General features: G+C 66.8%; 2 protein-coding genes across 6 annotated transcripts in view; one reads left to right on the top strand and one right to left on the bottom strand.

Moving 5' to 3' along the window:
* Positions 1–272: 272 nt before the first annotated feature.
* Positions 273–13490, top strand: SBK1 (SH3 domain binding kinase 1). Of its 4 annotated transcripts, none has more exons than XM_048061666.2 (4): positions 273–899; positions 11231–11433; positions 11563–11765; positions 12356–13490. In XM_048061666.2, the coding sequence occupies exons 1-4, from the start codon at positions 838–840 to the stop codon at positions 13142–13144; spliced, it is 1257 nt and encodes a 418-aa protein (XP_047917623.2). In that variant the 5' UTR covers positions 273–837; the 3' UTR covers positions 13145–13490. The 4 variants fall into 4 exon arrangements, with proteins under 4 accessions (XP_047917623.2, XP_066834110.1, XP_066834109.1 ...); XM_066978009.1 differs by lacking the exon at positions 273–899 and adding an exon at positions 5124–5268 and having other exon boundaries at positions 11236–11433; XM_066978008.1 differs by lacking the exon at positions 273–899 and adding an exon at positions 5124–5268.
* A 953-nt stretch (positions 13491–14443) lies between these two features.
* Positions 14444–17268, bottom strand: part of DNAAF8 (dynein axonemal assembly factor 8) — a 105474-nt gene continuing 102649 nt past the window's right edge. The window contains exons 32-33 of one of the 2 annotated variants that reach the window (XR_010825194.1): positions 16984–17098; positions 14444–14741 (exon numbers count right to left, since the gene is read on the bottom strand). The gene's annotated coding sequence lies outside the window, so the exon portion shown is untranslated. The remainder of the gene's footprint in view (positions 14742–16983; positions 17099–17268) is intronic. The other variant, XM_066977994.1, reaches the window with a different exon arrangement.

The raw sequence follows: 17268 nt of genomic DNA, 5'->3' as shown, positions 1-17268 counted from the left end.
GGCTGGGACGAGGGCCTGGTGCTCCCGGACACCACCACGGCCGCCCTGCCTCGCACCGCCAGCACAGCGCTGAGTTTGCCAGGTCTCAGCCGCGGCGCTGCCAAACCCCACGGCACCAGCGCGGAGCCCGGGCAGGGCCGGCGGCGGCAGCCGAGGAGTTAATTCCCAGCCTCGCCGCATGGCTCGGGAGCTATTAATACCCGCACGCTGCCTGAGCCGCCAGAGCGAGCGGCGGCTCTGCCGGTGAGAGCGGCCCCGCGGAGCCGCGGCTCGCCGCCGGCACAACTTTCCTCCGCGGGCACGCGGGGCACCCGGCCCGGCCGCCTGCCTGCCACGAGTCCTGCGCCGGGGACGCTGCCGCGGGGACGCGGCGGTGGCGGGGCCACGGGCACCGGGGCTGTGCCCGCCGCCTGGGTGCCACATGGGCGCTGGGTGCCGGAGTGGGGCGGCCGCGTCCTCCGGCCTCTGAAGTGCCGCGAGGGCTCGGCCGGGGCCTCATCCTGCCCTGCTGGACCCCTCAGCCAGGGCGATGGCACCCCAGGTCCCCGCACGCAGCCCCTGAGCACCGGTGCGCGATGGGTGCCGGGATGGCATCGGGCACTGCTGGCTCCGGCGCGAGGGTGACGAGGGACACGGCCCGGCCCGGCGCTGCCTCCCCACGCGGTGAGCGGCCGGCCCCAGTGCTCGGCCCAGCGGCGTGAGGGGCTCCCCGACACCATGGCCCTGGCCGGGTGAACGTGAGTCCCCACCGACGGCACAGGTGAGGGCGAGGAAGATGCCAACACTCCTCCGGCGCTGCCCGGCCTGGATTCCCCCTCGCCCGGGTGCGTTCGCGCGATGGATTCCTTCTGCTTCGTCTGCTTCCAGAAAGAGGAGCTGCAGCCCCTGCACCTGCACAGGTCAGTGCCACGGGGATGCCGCGGGGGGGACACGGCACCGAGGTGGGTTGGGGACGGTGGCCAGCGGAAAGCCACCTGCAGAGCCTGTGCCAGAGCCTGCCCTGGTGCAGACACAGCTGGAGGGGGTCCGGGGCTCGGCTCCGTGCCATGCCGTGCCAGGAGAGGCTGCGTGCCCAGCACGTGCGCACAGCCAGCATGTGCTTCCCTGGCAGCAGCTCTCCAAGATGCTGGAGGTGTGTGTGTGTGTGTGTGTGTGTGTCCCTCCCTGGTGCCGTGCCGTGCCGTGCTGTGCTGTGCCGTGCCGTGCCGTGCCCACGGGAGTGGGACTGCTGGCTGGGGTGCACCTCCTGCCACATCCCAACAGGTCGCAGCAGCTCCGGAGGAGCCGGAGGCTGTGTCCTGCTGCAGGGCTGCCCCGGCAGCCTGGGGAGCCCTGGGGGCAGCGGGCTGGCTTGGATTTGGGGGTGGCACTGACGTGCTCCCAGGACTCGTCCCCCTGCAGCCGCGTGGCAGCTCCTGCTCGGCCACCTCCAGCTGCGGGACAGCTGCACGTAGGGCATCCGTGCACACAGGGCATCCTGGCACCATCCTGCCTGCACCCTCTCCTCTCAGCGGGGCCGGACCCTGCTCCCAGGGACTGCGGGGGCAGGTGATGGTCCCCAGGGAGGGCCACGAGCGCCAGCTCGCGAAGGCCTCTCTGCAGCGGCACCAGCACTCGGCTCCCTCCCTCCCCACTGTTTTCTGGCCCCAAAACCTCTCCCACCCGCGTTGCTGAGCGGCAGCCAAGGCAAACGCGCGGTGCCTGAATTAGCCGGGCAGCCGGCAGGGATGCGAGGTGTGAACGCCGGCACATGCCGTGCCCAGCTGCTCCTCTGTGGCACCGGGCCACCGCCGGCTGCTGTCCCGTGCCGCCGTCCCCGGAGCAAAGCCCCCTCCCTCCACCCCTGGCTGTTCCTCCTGCCGTGGCAGGAGCACCCGCCAGGGTCCGGGTCCGGGTCCCAGGGGCCAGGCAGGGCTGTGAGCCGGGCTGCGGCTCGTCCCCGGTGGGCACGTGGCAGCCTGGGCACACCGCAAGGTGTCCATCCTTCCTGCCAGCACGCCGGAAGCTGTAGGATGTATTTTGGTGGGTAAAGCACATTTTATTGTTTTTTTTTTTTTCGGAGCCTCGATCTCTGTCAGTCATGGTCCAGGGGCTGGGGCGATGTGGTGACGCGGGGCACCGGGGCTGGCGGCGGGGCCCCCCGTTGGTCCCCGAGCACCCCTGGCTCCCGTCCCGCTGCGCCACCCGCACCCGGAGCCGGGATGGTGCAGGGAGGTGACATCCCCGAGCGGGCTGGGGGACAGGGGACAGGGAGAGGCGCTGGCACCGCCTGCGCCCTGCTCCGCCACCGGGCCACCGGGCCACCGGGCCACCGGGCCAGCCGCACGTGGTGCCGGCGGCTGCTGCCGGTCCCCTCGCCCTCGCTAGATGGTGCCAGCAGAACGGGCTGCGAGCGGAGGCGGTGGGAGCGCCGGGCTGGGCCGGGCCGTGCCAGGCTGTCCCCGTGCCCCCATCTCGCTCCCGCTGCTGGCTTCGAACTGGCCCTGGGATGGGAACGGGGTGGGAAACGCTGCAGACACTGCCTGCGGCTCCGCACCCAGACCAGGGGGAGCAACACGGTGCCGTGACCCCCTTGCACCCCCGAAGAAACCCCTTCTGCTTCGTTTCGGAAGAAACACCCCCCAAAAGAAAGCCGTTATGTTTCTTCCCAAACCAGTAACTCAATAGCCATCATTACGCTCCAGAGTTAACGCTACTCCCGAGCTGCCTGCAAGCGGCTCCTGCGGCCTCGGGCACCCAGCCTGTGCCGAGGGAGGCAGCGGGCAGGAGGCTGGGCCCCCTGCCCGGCCGGCTTGGGGCCGCCCCTGCTCCCCTGTCCCCCAGGAGCAGGGGACGGAGCCTGGGGGGCTGCGGGAGGGGAGGCAGCGCCCTGACGGCCGCCGGCAGCGGCTCGGCCCTTCCCCACCAGAGCCGCAGCCTGCGCCCCGCGGTGCCCTGCGGTGCCCTGGGCTGCGTCTCCTCCCTGACCTTGGGAGCAGCAGCCGGGAATCTGGTCTGGGCACAGGGGAGCATCGCACGGAGGGATCACCGGCTCCCACCGGCCCCACTTCCCCTTGGGACCCCCCCCGGCCCCCCATGGGTCGTGTACCCCCGGGTGGGCGAGCAGCAGCGGCCGCACGCTATGATGATGACCTGCGGGCAGCGAAGGACGCCGAGCGAGAGGCGGAGCGAAGGCTTGGCAGCCTCCACCAGGGCAGAGCAGGTCTGGGAGCAAGATGGGGGAAAGATCTCCAAAAGCAGCCGGGAGGGGAGGCACCTCCCCGGGGGCCGAGCGCATCCCCGGCTGCTCCCGCTGCGGCTCCCGGCGTGCTCCGCTCCTGCGCCGCTGCCTCCCTCCCTGCCTCCCTCCCTGCCTCCCTCCTTCCCTCCCGCCTGCTCCTTCCCAGCATCCCCGCCATCAGCTCCAGGCAGGTTTCAGCTCTGGCACCGAGGTGTGACAGCGGCTCCGTGACAGCGGCTCCGTGCCCACCGGCCGCGGCCACCAGCTCTGCCCTCCGGCAGCACCGCTCGCGGCGGCGGCGCCTTCGCTTTTGGCTGAGCTGCTCACGGCTCGCGGCACCGAGAGATGGCGAGGGGATGAGCGACCTCGCTGAGTTTGGAGGGGACCGGGCTGTTAGAAATATCTCGGGCTTTCTGCTTCTGCAATACTTCTCTCTTGGCTCGCAGGGGGGAGATGCTCAAAACCCAGCCTTTCTCAAGCAGTGGGGTGCGTTCGCAGCTGCTTACCCCAAATCTGGGGACGTGTCCCCGAGCTGGTCCGCCGCTCTGTGGCACGCACACAGCTGCGATCCGAACAGCAGCTCCCGCAGGGACCTGCGTGTCCCCAGCTCGTCCTTGGCTCTCCGAACCCTCGTGGTGCTCGTGGCGATGCAGGAAGCCATTCCTGGGGAGCCGCAATTCGTCTTTTACCTTTTCTGGGTCATTTCCCCGCTGCCCGCTCTGCCCGAGCGCGTCCCCCGGCACAAGCTGGGACGTCCCCCCCGAGCCGCTGGCGGAAATCCCGGGGGCACTCGGGGCTTTGGCACGGTCTGGGACTGTGCTGGGTGACAAACGTGTTGGACCCGGCTCCTTCCATCTCGCTGATCATAATTAGTTATTAATATTCTTTAAATGCTTTGAAGACCGTGAGCTTTATGCAAACAGTAGCCGTTGTTATTGTTATTGCTGTTATTATTCGATCTGTGCGTGACCGCCGGCCTGCCACGTGCTGGGGCGCGGTCTGCAGCTGCAAACCCAGCGTCCGATGGGCAGGGGCCAGCCAGCCCCACGGAGCCGCACGGAGCCCCACGGAGCCCCACGGAGCCCCACGGAACCCCACGGAGCGGGCACTTTCCCCACGGCTCACTGCAGGACACGCTGTGCGCTCACCCAAACCCGCTGCGCCCAAAGGGGCTGCAAACAGCAGCACCCGCAGCGCTCCCCGTCCCCGGGTGCTGGTCCCCCGATGTCACCTGGGGCGGGTGACACGTCCTGGGTCCCCGGCCGCTGTCCCCACGCAGGTTCCCCTGGCACCGCTCTCCGGCACCGCTCCCCGTACCTGACCTGGAAGCGGCCCGCAGCTGTAAATGGGGACAGCCGCGGGGAGCCGAGGTGCAGCTCCGGCCCCGGGGAGCTGCCGCAGCCGGGGTGGCACCGGGAGGGGACGCGGGGGACAGCCCCGGGGGGCAGCCGGGCGCGGAGGGCGGGAGGTCACGGCGCTTCGGGCCAGCGCGGCTCCCGTTCGCGCAGTGGCACCGGCGAGGCCCCTTCCACCCAGCGCGGGGTCCCCGGCCCGCCACCCGTCCCCGGGGTCCCCGAGGTCCCCGCCGTGCCGCCCCATCTCCCGCAGCGTTGCCCGTTCCGGCCGTTTTCTCCCCCAAAACGCTTCTCCCACCCCCGGCACCCAGCCCGGGGGCACCGGACCGCTGCGGGGTCACCCACGCCGGGATCCCCAGCCCGGTGCGCGGCGGCGACGGGACGCGGCCGGGGGATTTTGGGGACGGGGGGGGGGGGGTGGGATCGGGACACGCGTGGGCGGGGGGCGCGCCCCCCCCCCCTCGTGCCGCGCTCCCCGCGTGGATCACGGAGGCGGGGCCGGGGGCGGGGCGGCGGCGGCGCTGCCCTGCCGGGGGGGCTCCGGCGGAGAGCGGGGGGTGGGGGGGGCGCCGCTCCCGGCTCCGGTTCCGCTCCCGGCGGCAGCGGCGGGATGAGCCCGGCGGCGCGGCCCCGCGCGGGGGGCTGACGGCGGAGGCTGCGCGAGCCGCCGAGGACGGCGGGGTCCGGGCCCCGGTAAGGCTCCGCGCTGGCCCCGGTGCGCTTCGGGGTCGGCCCCGGTGCGGCGGAGGGGAAGGGAGGAGCGGCGGTGCTCGCCTTTGTGCGGGCGGCGGGGCGGCCCTTTTGTCTGCACGGCGATGTGGAGGGGAAGGGGAAGAAGGGGAAAGGGGGGGGCGTGGGGGGGGGGGGAAGCGCCATTTCGAGAGGATCCCGGTAAAAGGGATCATTATGAAAAAAAAAAATAGCAAAAGAAACCCGCGGGCCGGGCGCTGCCCCCCGCTCCCCCCCGGCTGTGTGTGTGTGTGTGTGTTTGGGGGGGCCGGGGACAGCCCCCCCCGCTCCCAGCCCGTGCCGGGGGTCGCTTCCCCCAGCCCCGCACCGGGCTCCCCCCCCCCCCGAGCCCCCCGGTCCCCGCCCGGTCCCCGCCCGGTCCCCGCCGCCACCTGCGCCGCAGCCCCCGCCCGGTGCGGCCCCAGCCCTGCGGCTGCCGGGGCCGGAGACGGAAGCGGCGTGAGCCCGACTTGAGCGGAGTTTTGTGGCCGAGAGGGGCTGGGGAGGCGTGGGGAGGGCGAGGGGGGACCGGGGGGGGGTCGGGGGGGGGCTCCGTCCTCGCCGCCCGGCGACACGCGGGGACGGCTCGAGGGCACGAGGGGCGATTCGGGAGGCCGGGGGCGATGCGGCGGCGCCGTGCTGAGAGCGGGGCTGGGGGAGCGGCTGGGGGCAGCGACCCCACAGCGGAGCGGGGACGGCGGCGAGCAGTGGGCAAGGGCACCGGGGGCAGCCCCGAGCCCCCCCAGCATCGCCCTGGCAGAGGTGGGCGAGGGGAGCGCGCCCCACCGCCACCCACCCTGCGGCCGGCGAGCGTCCGGTGCCGGGTGCCGGGAGGCGAAGCCTCGACCGGCGGTGCCGAGCCCGCCAACCGGCAGCATCCCGGCTCGCTGCGGCTCCAACGGCCTCACTCTGCCCTTCCCGGAAGGGCTGGGCCGTTTCGGGGCGCAGCCGAGGGGTTTGGTGACCCCACCTCGGCGGGGACTCGTCCCTAGCGGTGGCACCCGGGGTGCTGGGGTGACTGGGCCACGGGCGGCACCGGCCTGCGAGGGTCCAGCACGGGGACGCAGCCCCTCCGTGGGGACGCAGCCCCTCTGGAGCTTTGGTTTTGGCACCGAGGTGGCAGGGACACTGCCCCTGAGGGCGGGAAGGGACGAGGCCGTGGCCGGCCCAGCCCCGCGGGGACCAGGCAGGTGCCGCTCGCGGCGTTTGTCTTTGCAGATCCCGAAGGTGCGGTGCCGCCGTCACTGGTGGAAGAGTTTTGGGAGGGAGATGCTGACAGGCTGATGAAACCAATCAAACAATGAAGTAATCATAAATCCCCGGTGCCAGCGGCAAGTCTGGGAGAAGGCGGGAGGAGCCGGAGGCAGAAGGAGCTGAGGTCCTAACAAAGCAATCCCCTTCAGCAGGAAAAATCCTGGGAAGCCAGCGCGCTGAAAGGCAGCCAAGGTCCTGTCGTCGGGCCGCGCTGTACGGAAGCGGTGCTGTGTCAAGTGCTGAGCTGGGAGACAAGGGCAGGGAAAAATCCTCCCGGAAGCTCCAGGAGAGCAGCGTGGGGGGCACCGAGGCTCCCCGGGGCGCTGCCGGTCCCTCGGGAGGGCTGCGGGCGCTGTCGGACAGAGCGGGGCTGTTGGCGATGTGCTCTCCCCAGAATTTCTCGAGGCCGCCTGTGCAACCTGAGTCACCGGCACCAAGGGCTGAAGGAGCTCGTCGCGGGCCGGGGTGGGAGATGGCTCCCGCTGCAGGGGTGCTGCCGATGGGCGAAGCGGGGCCTGCCCCTGCCCCGCAGCTGAGACGTCTCCACCGGGAGGAGGAAGGCAGCTCCCGCGTGCCGTGATCGTGCACGCTGCGGGGTGCTCATCGGCTCTGCCCAAGCCGATCCCTGTTTCAGGGCTGCTGCCGGGCACTCTGCCCCGGCCTGGGAATGGAGGTGTGAGGAAATCCGGCCAGCTGCGGACGCGGTGCCATCGTGCAGAGAAGTGTCACGGACCCAGGAACTTGGGATGTCACTGTTGCTTTGGTGGAGATCAGGGCGATGTGGCACTGGCTGAGGCTTATGGCATGTGGCGCTCGAGCACCTCCCAGTGCTTTCCAAAGTGCTTCAGGTCACCGCTGCAAGGGGTCAGGTCTCGCTCCGTGAGAAACGAGAGGACAAGGAGCTGTTGCCCCGTCCATTGCCCTCTGGGTGCTGATTGCGCCTCCCGGGTTGCGGGATGCTGGGCAGCTCCCAAAATGCTGCAGCTTTGGGCAGCCCCACTGTGGGTCCCGGCGAAGGCGCCCTCTCCCCGTGCGCACTTATGGCCGTGGCATCACTTGTGCGTGTGCTGGTGTCGGGCGGCCACGCCCAGCTGCTGCCTGCTGCCTTTTGGGCCAGCTTTTGGGGTTTCAGAAACCCCAAAACGGCAGCGATTCCCCCCGTTCCCTGCGCAGGAACAAGGAGGGACCGGAGCGGGGTCACTAGCTGGGACATGGATGTTTTCACGGCCTTCTGGCTGCACCCATGTGGGTCTTGCCCTGCAATACCACTGACCCTGGCAAAAACACCCTGAGCTCTGCACGATGCCCTCCCCTGCACAATGCCCTCCCGCGGAGACGTCGGCCTCGTTAGGCAAAGGTGCCCTTGCCGGTGTCCCCGGGTGCCGGTGTCCTGATGCCCATGGGAAGCGCAGCTAATAACGCTGCTCTGCCTGGCGCCGGTCCCCACGGCCCCGACGAGCCGCGAGGAGCTGACATGTTCCCGTAATGGGGTCAGATGAGAACGGAGCCGAGAGGCGGCGGAGGCTGGAAATGGAGCGGCACGCTGAGAGCCTGCGGCTCGGCCCCGGCTGCAGCCGGCCGCGGCGTGGGCATTGCCAGGGCGGTGCGGGACGTGGGGACGTCGGTAGGTGGGACGGCCGTGGCGGGGCTGCGCCGGGCACAGGTGAGCTCTGCTGTCCCCTTGCTCCTCGCTGCCGGTAGGGCCCCGGTTTTCTCAGCTTGCCCCCGATGCCTGAGGCTGAGCTGCAGGGCGAGCACCCAGATGCGCTGTGCGAATCGTCCCCGAGTGTCCCGCAGTGACTCCTCCAGCAAAGTCACGGTGCGGCACACGGTGGGTCGGCTGCCAGCTCATCCCGTAGCATCCTTCCCCCCAAAATGGGCTCAGGAAGGGCTCCTGGTGCTTAAACGGGTGCAGAGCAGCGCGCAGAGCTCCTCGCAGGATGTGGGCCAGGAGGGGAGACCCCATCCCGCTCCGGGGCTGTGTCACAGCCCTGGTCCCCCATCCCCACACCTGGATGGGGAGCGAGGGCCGGTGCCTGTTTGGTGCCAGGGGGACCCCGCTCACTGCGGGAGCAGAACCGGGACACCCGGGGCCAATCCTGGCCCCTGGCGCATTGTGTGGCCGCGGGAAGTCGCTTCCTTGCTTTGTGCCTCAGTTTCCTCCGGCTGGGACGCGGGGACACCTGCCTGCTGCCGGGCGCTTTGCATTCCTCGCTGAAAGGGAGATCTGTGCCCTGCAGAGCCCCGGGCCCTGCCCCGTGGGCTTCTTCCCAAACCCCCAGCACCAAACCCTGCTCCTCCATTTAAAGCCGGGCTGGTTTTCTGACCTGTCCCTCTCCGATGTGGCCGGAGGGCTTTTTTTAATCCCTTCCTCTCTCCATTTCCAAGCAGCCACCGCTCCGGCAGCCGCCTCTCCCTGCTCCTGCTCCTCTCAATGAGCTCTTAATGAGTTGCCAATTACTTATTGGCAGAGCCGATGCGCCCAGGGCTCGGCACATGGCCGAGCAGCTCGTGCAGCCTCGCGCCTGCAGCGGGTGGCACCGGGGACCCGGCGGGCGATGGGGACCGGGAGCGGGTGCTGGGGACCGCGGAGCAGGGGAGGCTCAGGGAGAGGAGAGGAGAGGAGAGGAGAGACAGCTGCCGCCGGGAGACGAGCGCCTGCCTATAAATACATGCCATGGAGCGAGGAAGCAGTGGGTGGATTATCCTCCTCGCTCAATGAGATAAATGGTTCTCAAGCTTAAACACAGAACAATTTTAGTCTGAATAGTAGGAGAAACGGTTCAGGACACGCAGATGACGGCGCAAGCTGCCTGCAGCGGGCAGTGGGGACTGGTGGCACCCGGCGGTGGCTTTGCTGCCCCTTGGGTGTCACCCCTGGTCTCGTGCCGTGGTGGTGTCTGCTCGGGCACGGCAGGATGCCGGCGTTCCCCCCGCGGGGCAGAGCTCCTTCCCCAGCAGCACCCCAAAATTCAGCCCAGGGACGGGTGTCCCACGGTCCTCGTGACTGCGCAGAGCCAGATGGAAGCGTCCTCGTCCCTGTCCTCGCTGCTGCCTTTGCTGTTTACATAGAAAGCAGCATGTTTTCAAAGCATTTCAATTTTTAATGAAAACTTCTGCGTTTCCTTTTTTTTTTTTTTTTTCCCCGGGCGTGTTGGTGTTTCGGCCGCCGCCGCTGCTGGATTTTCCCGGGAATGGCAGTGGCTCTGTGTTCCCATCCAACCTTCTGGCACTTCGGGGAGGGCAGCGGCCGAGCTGGGAGCGTGGCAAGCAGCAGCCCCATCCCCAGGGACACCCCCTCCTCGGGGACGCGTCCCTCCCTGGGGACACCCATTTCTGAGGGCCACGTCTCTGTTGCAGGTCAGGAGGGAGCTTTCTGCAGCACAGCCTCAAAAACCCATCAGGCAGGAGGGGACCGAAACCCAGATTAAGGAAAAGCAAGCAGTCCTTGACTTGGAGAGCTGCTCAGCAGTAGGCAGTCCTTCATCTCCTATCCCACAGGCTTCTTTTTTTTTTAAATAAAAAAAAACTTTGCTGACTTGAATAATTGTATTTCAACACAGGTTAATTAACAGACATTGACAAGCAGGACTGTAAATTCAAGTGCAGACATAATTCTTCTTGTAGGATATTGCGAGCTGTTTTTAGTCCTGCTGCATCCATTTAGCTTCTGCACTAACCCACCTCCACCTCCAGCAACCAGACACTGAGATGGTGCTCCTCTTCCACGAGGCCAATAAAGCACTATGGAGATGAGCTGCTTTGGAGATCTTATGAGTCAAGCCGTTACATTTTTGGAACATCATGATGTTTAAGTTCCTTTTCTATTTTTTGCCCAACTTCCCAGGAAAGAAAAAAAAAGAAAAACTGGGATGAGAGGCAGCACGGCCGTAGTTTAAAGAAACAAGAGCGAGTTTGGAGATCGGGTTCAGCCTCGGCGGACAAGCTGGTCCCCGTGCATCGGGCAGGGCTGGGCCAGGACCGTCCCCGTGCGTCTCCGCTCCCCTCTCCCTACCCAGGTTTGCTCCTTGATGCCCTTCATCCACCTCCACTCCGTCAGCTCCGTTGCTCCCCCACAGCCTCTGTGGGGCCGTGGCACAAGGCTCAGCCCTGGTCCTGGGACCCAGGGATGCCGCTTGTCCCGGAGGCGCTGGAATTAATTTTGAGTTTTTTTTTCTTTTTTTTTTTTGCCGCATTAAAAATCTAAATATATACCCGCGCCCGCTCAGCTGCTATCCCATGATTTTTGTCAATCTGCTACAAAACAAAACGCAGCCGGCTCCATCCGCTGAGGTCCCCTCTCTGCAACCGTCCCAGGGGTGCCCAGTGTCTGCGGGCTGGGGCGAGCCGGCAGCCGGGCGCTGTCGCTGCGCTCCCGTAGGGCCGGTCGGGGAGCGGCGCTGGGTTTGTGGTTTTGGGGATGAAGGAGGGCAGCGCTCGCTGAAGATGCTCAGCGGGTGGTTTGGCTGCAGCGTGCTGGTGAGTGGGAGCTCAGCTCCTGTTGCGCCGTGTGGAGGCTCTGCTGGTCGTGGGTGCTTTTTGGGGTCCTGGGGCAGCCCCAGGTGTGATGGGCACTCGAGGGATGCTCTGCGCGGGCAGAGCGGGGCTAGGGGACGGGGCTGGCTCCCGCCGTCCACGCGGGCCAAAGCCGTGACACGCCTCTGCCTTGCAGCACAGTCATGAGTGCCGGGTCGATTGAGCAGGAGCCGTCGCGCAAGCTGGCCTGCTGCGGGGTGCCGCTCATCACCGAAGACATGCAGTCCCTGGCCATCCGCACCCTCTCGGGCACTGACATCAACAAGCACTACGACCTCATCCGCGAGCTCGGCAAGGGCACCTACGGCAAGGTGGACCTGGTGTCCCACAAAAGCACAGGTGAGGGGAGCGGGGTGGGCAGCGAGCACGGGGAAGCACCCATGCGCGGCCGAGCTCGGGAGCGCGGTACCTGGGCATGCACCCGTGATGGCCATGCCCCGCGCTCAGCCGGCCCTCTGCCCGTCGCAGGCACCAAGATGGCCCTGAAGTTTGTCAACAAGAGCAAGACGAAGCTGAAGAACTTCCTGCGGGAGTTCAGCATCACCAACACACTCTCCTCCAGCCCCTTCATCATCAAGGTCTTTGACGTGGTCTTCGAGACTGAGGACTGCTACGTCTTTGCTCAGGAGTACGCCCCGGGCGGGGACCTCTTCGACATCATCCCCCCGCAGGTGGGAGCCGTAGCGGGGTGCTGGGGTGGGGGACGCGAGGGCTCGGTGTCCCCAGGATGCTGGGCAAAGCCACCGACCCGACTCACACTTCACCAGGGTGCAAGGTGGGGCTCCTGGTGCCGGTGGAGCTGTTCGGAGCCTCACATGTGGGGACCAGGCACCTCCACCCGGGGCAGTCCCGCTGGCAGCAGAGTGCCAACACCTGAGTAGTGCAGCACCTAAAAGCAGGGACCCATCGCCCAGCCCCTGGGTGTCCTGGGACTCATAACCTTTCCCCTGGGTGTCCTGGGACCCATCACCAGACCCATCACCCATACCCTGGGTCACATAAATGGTGGCCTGGGGCCCCCACTGGCTTGGTCCTGCTTTGGGCATCCCTCCTTCCCCTGGAGCAGGAGGGGCAGGGAAAGAGGAGGAAGGGTGGAGAAAGGGAAGCAAAAAGTGGAGAAGCCCTGTGGAGCGAGATGGGAGACACCGAGAGTACCCCGAGTAAAACCCTGGTGCAGAGCAAACGGAGCAGCAGCTGGCACCGGGGGTCCACGGGCAGGCTGGATGGGGTGGCAGGGGGTGACCATGTCCCGCACCCACAGGTGGGGCTCCCCGAGGACATGGTGAAGCGCTGCGTGCAGCAGCTGGGCCTGGCGCTGGACTACATGCACAGCAAGAGCCTGGTGCACCGGGACATCAAGCCGGAGAACGTGCTGCTCTTCGACCGTGACTGCCGCCGTGTCAAACTGGCCGACTTCGGCATGACCCGCAAGGTGGGCTGCCGGGTCAAGCGCATCAGCGGCACCATCCCCTACACGGCGCCCGAGGTGTGCCAAGCCGGCCGGGCCGAGGGCTTCGCTGTGGACACCAGCATCGACGTCTGGGCCTTCGGGGTGCTCATCTTCTGCGTCCTCACCGGCAACTTCCCCTGGGAGGCGGCGGCTGCCTCCGACACCTTCTTCGAGGAGTTCGTGCGGTGGCAGAAGGGGCGGCTGGCGGGGCTGCCCTCGCAGTGGCGGCGCTTCACGGACAGCGCGCTGCGCATGTTCCAGCGCCTGCTGGCCCTCGACCCGGAGAAGCGCTGCCCCGTCAAGGAGGTCTTCTACTTCATCAAGTACGACCTGATGGCCGAGGTGCGCCGCCGGCCCTCCTACCGCTCCCGCAAGCACGCCGGGGACAAGCTGCCGGCCGGGGCGCACCGCCACGAGGCGGCCGGCTCCTGCACGCCCGCGCCGCTCAAGAGGACCATCCTGACCGACGGCAGCGGGCCCCGGCTCGCCGGCCCCGAGCCGAGCGCGGCCTCACCCGGGCCGGCCAGCAGGACAGACGGACGGCAGGACAAAGGCAAAGGGCAGATGGTCCTGGCCACAGCAATAGAGATCTGCGTCTGAGGGCGCCGGGGCGGCGTGCGGCTCCTTTCCCAGCGGCTCCAGCCCGGGGACAGGACGGGCAAGGGGCTGCTGGCGGTGGCGGCAGCAGGACCGGGAGCCGTTCCTCCCGAAGCAAAAAAAACAAAAACGAAACCAACAACAAAAAGAAAAAAACAAGAGGAAAAGGACAAAACTGGTTGCGCTCGGTAGTGCCGAGGATGCTGGCCCCGCTGTCCCGCCCAGGTGGCAGGAGCTGGGGAGGACGCCGGTGCCACCGTCCCCTGCCCAGCAGCTGCGCTGCCCCCTCCAGGACCCCCCTGCAGTGGCATGCGGAGGGGTCCCCCAATAATAATAATAATAACGAGACGGGGGGGCTGCGCTGGGACCCCCGCCATGCCCGGCCCCAGGAAGGCCAATGACCCCACGCCATGGAGGAGGCCTTCGGGGTGGCGAGCTGACCCCTCCCACCAGTCCCTGCCCCGCCGGGGGGACCGGGAGGCGGCGAGGAGGCCGGTGATGGAGGAGGCCCCCCCCCGGCTGGCTCCATGCCGCGGGAGGTGCTGCGCACCCGCCGCCGTGCGCCGGCAGCCATTGATGTAGCAAGTGTCACTGTGTGTCACCCTGTCCTCCCTGCCCCGGCGCGGGGTGGCGGTGGCCGGAGGGACCGGTCCCCTCCCTGCTGGGGCTGGGGAGCTGCGGCTGGGGGGGTGTGTGGGCTGGGGGGGGGGGATGGACAAAGGGCCAGGAGCCGCGATGCTCCGGGGGGGGCTTTGCAGCCTTTTCCTACCCAGGGACTAGGAATGCGGTGGCACATCTCCGGGGCTGGCCTGGTGGCTCCTGCGTGGCCAGGAGGGAGCTGAGGGGGGGGCAGCAGACACACACCTTTGAGCCACCTCCCCAGGGTCCTCCATAGGGTCCCCGTCACCCCTCCTTGCTGCCACCCTGTCCCCAGCACCCCGGGGTCTGCCCGCAGTGAGGCAGGGCAGTGGCAGGAGCCACGGTGGCCCCTTCACGCCGAGGACACGGGGGCAGATGCCTCCCCCCCCCCATCCCCCCCCCCGGCAGGGCTTCGCTGGTGCTGCTGCAGGACCCATGGGCACGGGGGGGGGGGGGGGCGGGGGCACCCTGAGGGGCCCCCAGCACCCCCATCCCCTCTGGACCCCGAACTACCGCACAAAGGGCTATCACGCTACCCCGAAGCAGCAGCAGTTTACACAGCAGCCGCCAGGCAGGCGGGGGTCCCACCGTGTCCCCCCGTGCCCCCGCCGCAGCCTGCCATCGGTGCCGCTGCCCCCGTCCCCGTTCCACCCCCCCCCCGCCCTGCCCGCCCGCAGGGGCCCAGGTCCGGTTTTAGAAGTAGCATCGCACAGATTTAGAGATGTTAGGCGCGGTTTTTTTCTCCTTTTTGCCTTAGGTCCCTCGATGTCCTCGATCTTTCGTGCAATAATGTAGGTAAGGAACCCAGGGCTCCCCGGGGCGTCCCTCGCGGGGCGGGCACCGGGTCGCCACCTCGGTCGGTTTGTCAGGTTTTTAATTTCGACTTCCCTCGGCTGTCGGGTTTCGGACCTTCTTCCCGTAGGAGAGGCTGTAGTGTCACAGACGTTACCTCAGTTTGTCACTGTTGAAAAGGAAAAAAAAAAAAAAAGCAACTAAAAACATAAAAAATGACAAAATATATAGTTATAAAAGCAAAAAAAAAAAACAAACAACATTCTGAATGGCGGTGAAGACTTTCTTTTTTTTTTTTTTAAATAAAGCCAAAAGCATGGTCCCCGTGGGGGTGGGGCTGGGAGCAGGGACGGGGGCAGCTGCCGAGCGGGCACGGCCGCCTGGCACCCAAATGTATTCCAGCCACGTTGGCAGGCTAATTTCAATTTCCTGGTAATTATGCAAATGAATGTGGATTTAATTAAGGGCAGATTTCATTAAAGTCTTCTTGGGGAAATGAGAACAGGGTGGGGGAGAGCGAGGAGGAGGAGGAGGTGGCAGGGAAGGGGAGACGAAGGCAGCGCCCCCCCGAAAGGTGAACGGCCGCGGGGACACCGGGGGGGACACGCGGGCACCCGGCCCCTCGGGAGCGGGGCTGGCGCCTGGAGGGGCCGGGGGCGCAGGGGACAGGCTGGTGGCACAGCGCCCGCGCTGGGGACACGGGGAGCAGGCGGCGAGCCCCGCACATCTGCTGGCTCCGGCGGTGAGGGCTTTCATCTCCTGCTTCCAGCCTGCTTCGCGTCAGGGCAGGGAAAGCATTTCTTGGACACGTGATTTATTCTTTTTTTTTTTTTTTTTTCCTCCAGCTAAAAATACAGATTTGGCCACACCGAAAGGTCTAGGAAATCAATGTCTTTGTCACCAGGCTGTGGCCGAAAGGACCCTCCCCTCCCTGTCACAGACAGAAGAGGCAAAGCCGCGGTGTGATGTCCCCGCAGTGGCCCGCTCGGGTTCCGTTGGGCCGCGCCGTTCGGTTAGTGCCGAGCCAGGCGGATAATTTTAGCCCGGCGCTGTGAGGACGGGGGCTGCGGGCGGCCGGGCGCTGCCACAGCCCCTCGGGTCTGCTCCTGGCCTCTTGGAGCAACCCCTGGGGGGAACGGGGCCGGGGGAAGCCCCCCCATTCCCAGGTGCCAAAGCTCCCCGAGGCTGCTGGCCTGGGGCAGTCCCCAGGTGATGGATGAGAAAAATACGGGCGGGTTCGTAGCGAGCCTGCTGCCAGCAGCACGGCCGCACGGACCCGGCCCTGCCACACCGGCACCTTGCAGCCTTTTGGAGGCTCCTGCCCCAGGCACCCAGCGAAGGCTGCCCTCCTCTCACCTCATCCACTCCTGGAACCTAATTTGGCCGGTTTTTGCGTGGGGATACGAAGTGAGCCGCTGCAGGCCCACCTGAAATACTGGAGGTTGCGAGTAAAAATAACCGTGAACGATCTGCTCATTTGGAGCACAACTGATCAACGCCAAGTCGGCGTGAGGCTCTGCAGCGAGCCAAAAAAAAAAACAAACCACAAAACCCCAAACAAGCCCTTTTAAAGGAAATATTTTGCTACCGCACCGCCACCTCAGCTCCCGGCTGATTCACGCGGACGCTGCTCGGGGGCTGCCGTTGCGCAGGATCCGTCCCCACCACTGCAGCACCACCGGGGACGGGGCACCGCGAGCCCGGGGAGGCGCTGCTGGAGCCGCTCGGAGACGTCGGGGAGACGCGAGGCCGGCGTGGCGAGCTTATTCATTAACCGCGCTCCTCATGGCTGATAGGTTCCAAAAATAGCGTCGGCAGTGAGCCGAGGAGCTGGGCGCTGGGAGGAAATGTGACTCATGATGGTGTGGATTTGAGCCCCCCACCACGGGGTGTTGTTGAGTCCCTGGTGCGTGGCGGCCCCGGTGCCCCTGCCCCGGCGCTGGGGGACATCTCGGAGCTGCGCTGCCCATCCTGCTCAGCGCTTCCAGCCGTCAGGAGGTGATGGGCGGATGTCACCCACAGCCTGACGGCTGCAGAGGGCCCTGGCGGGGATGAGCTGCCTGAGCCAAGCGAGGAAACCTGTCCCGAGGTGGGGAAAAATCCAGCCCCTGCCACGTGGGATGTTTGGGATGTTCCAGGAGGGCCACAGCTCATGGCAGGTGGGGAGAGGTGACCCCGTGTGACACATGTAGTCACACAGGGACAAAGGAAAAGAGAGAGGAGAGCTGCATCCCCAACCCGTCCCGTCCCGTCCCATCCCATCCCCATCCCATCCTCGTCCCCATTCCCCCCACCCCACCCCACCCCACCCCACCCCATCCCATCCCATCCCCGTCCCATCCCCAACCCATCTCCAACCCATCCCCAGTGGAAGCAGCCCCCCAGGCATCCCCAAACTGCCAGGCTCTGACCGCGTTCCCTCCAGCCTCAGTCTGCGGGGAGGATTTTGGCGCGGGACAGAGGAGGGCAGGAGGCTGTTGGCATCTCCGACGTGGTCACATCGACACAGGTTTTAACATTTTTCCACTAAAAGGTACAAAAGCCAGCATTTTGGGGGCTGAAAAACGGGTGGTTTGTCAGCTCTGGGGATGGCGGAGGTGACCAGGAGTTTGGGGTGCAATGACGAGGCCCAGGGACGAGGGAGCACCCCCGGCGCCGCACCCTCCCCTGCCTGAACGCCTGGCTCCAGGCTCCGC

The sequence above is a fragment of the Anser cygnoides genome, chromosome 15, assembly GCF_040182565.1.
Source record: "Anser cygnoides isolate HZ-2024a breed goose chromosome 15, Taihu_goose_T2T_genome, whole genome shotgun sequence".
NCBI lineage: Eukaryota > Metazoa > Chordata > Aves > Anseriformes > Anatidae > Anser > Anser cygnoides.
This window is presented reverse-complemented; position numbering and strand designations above follow the sequence as displayed.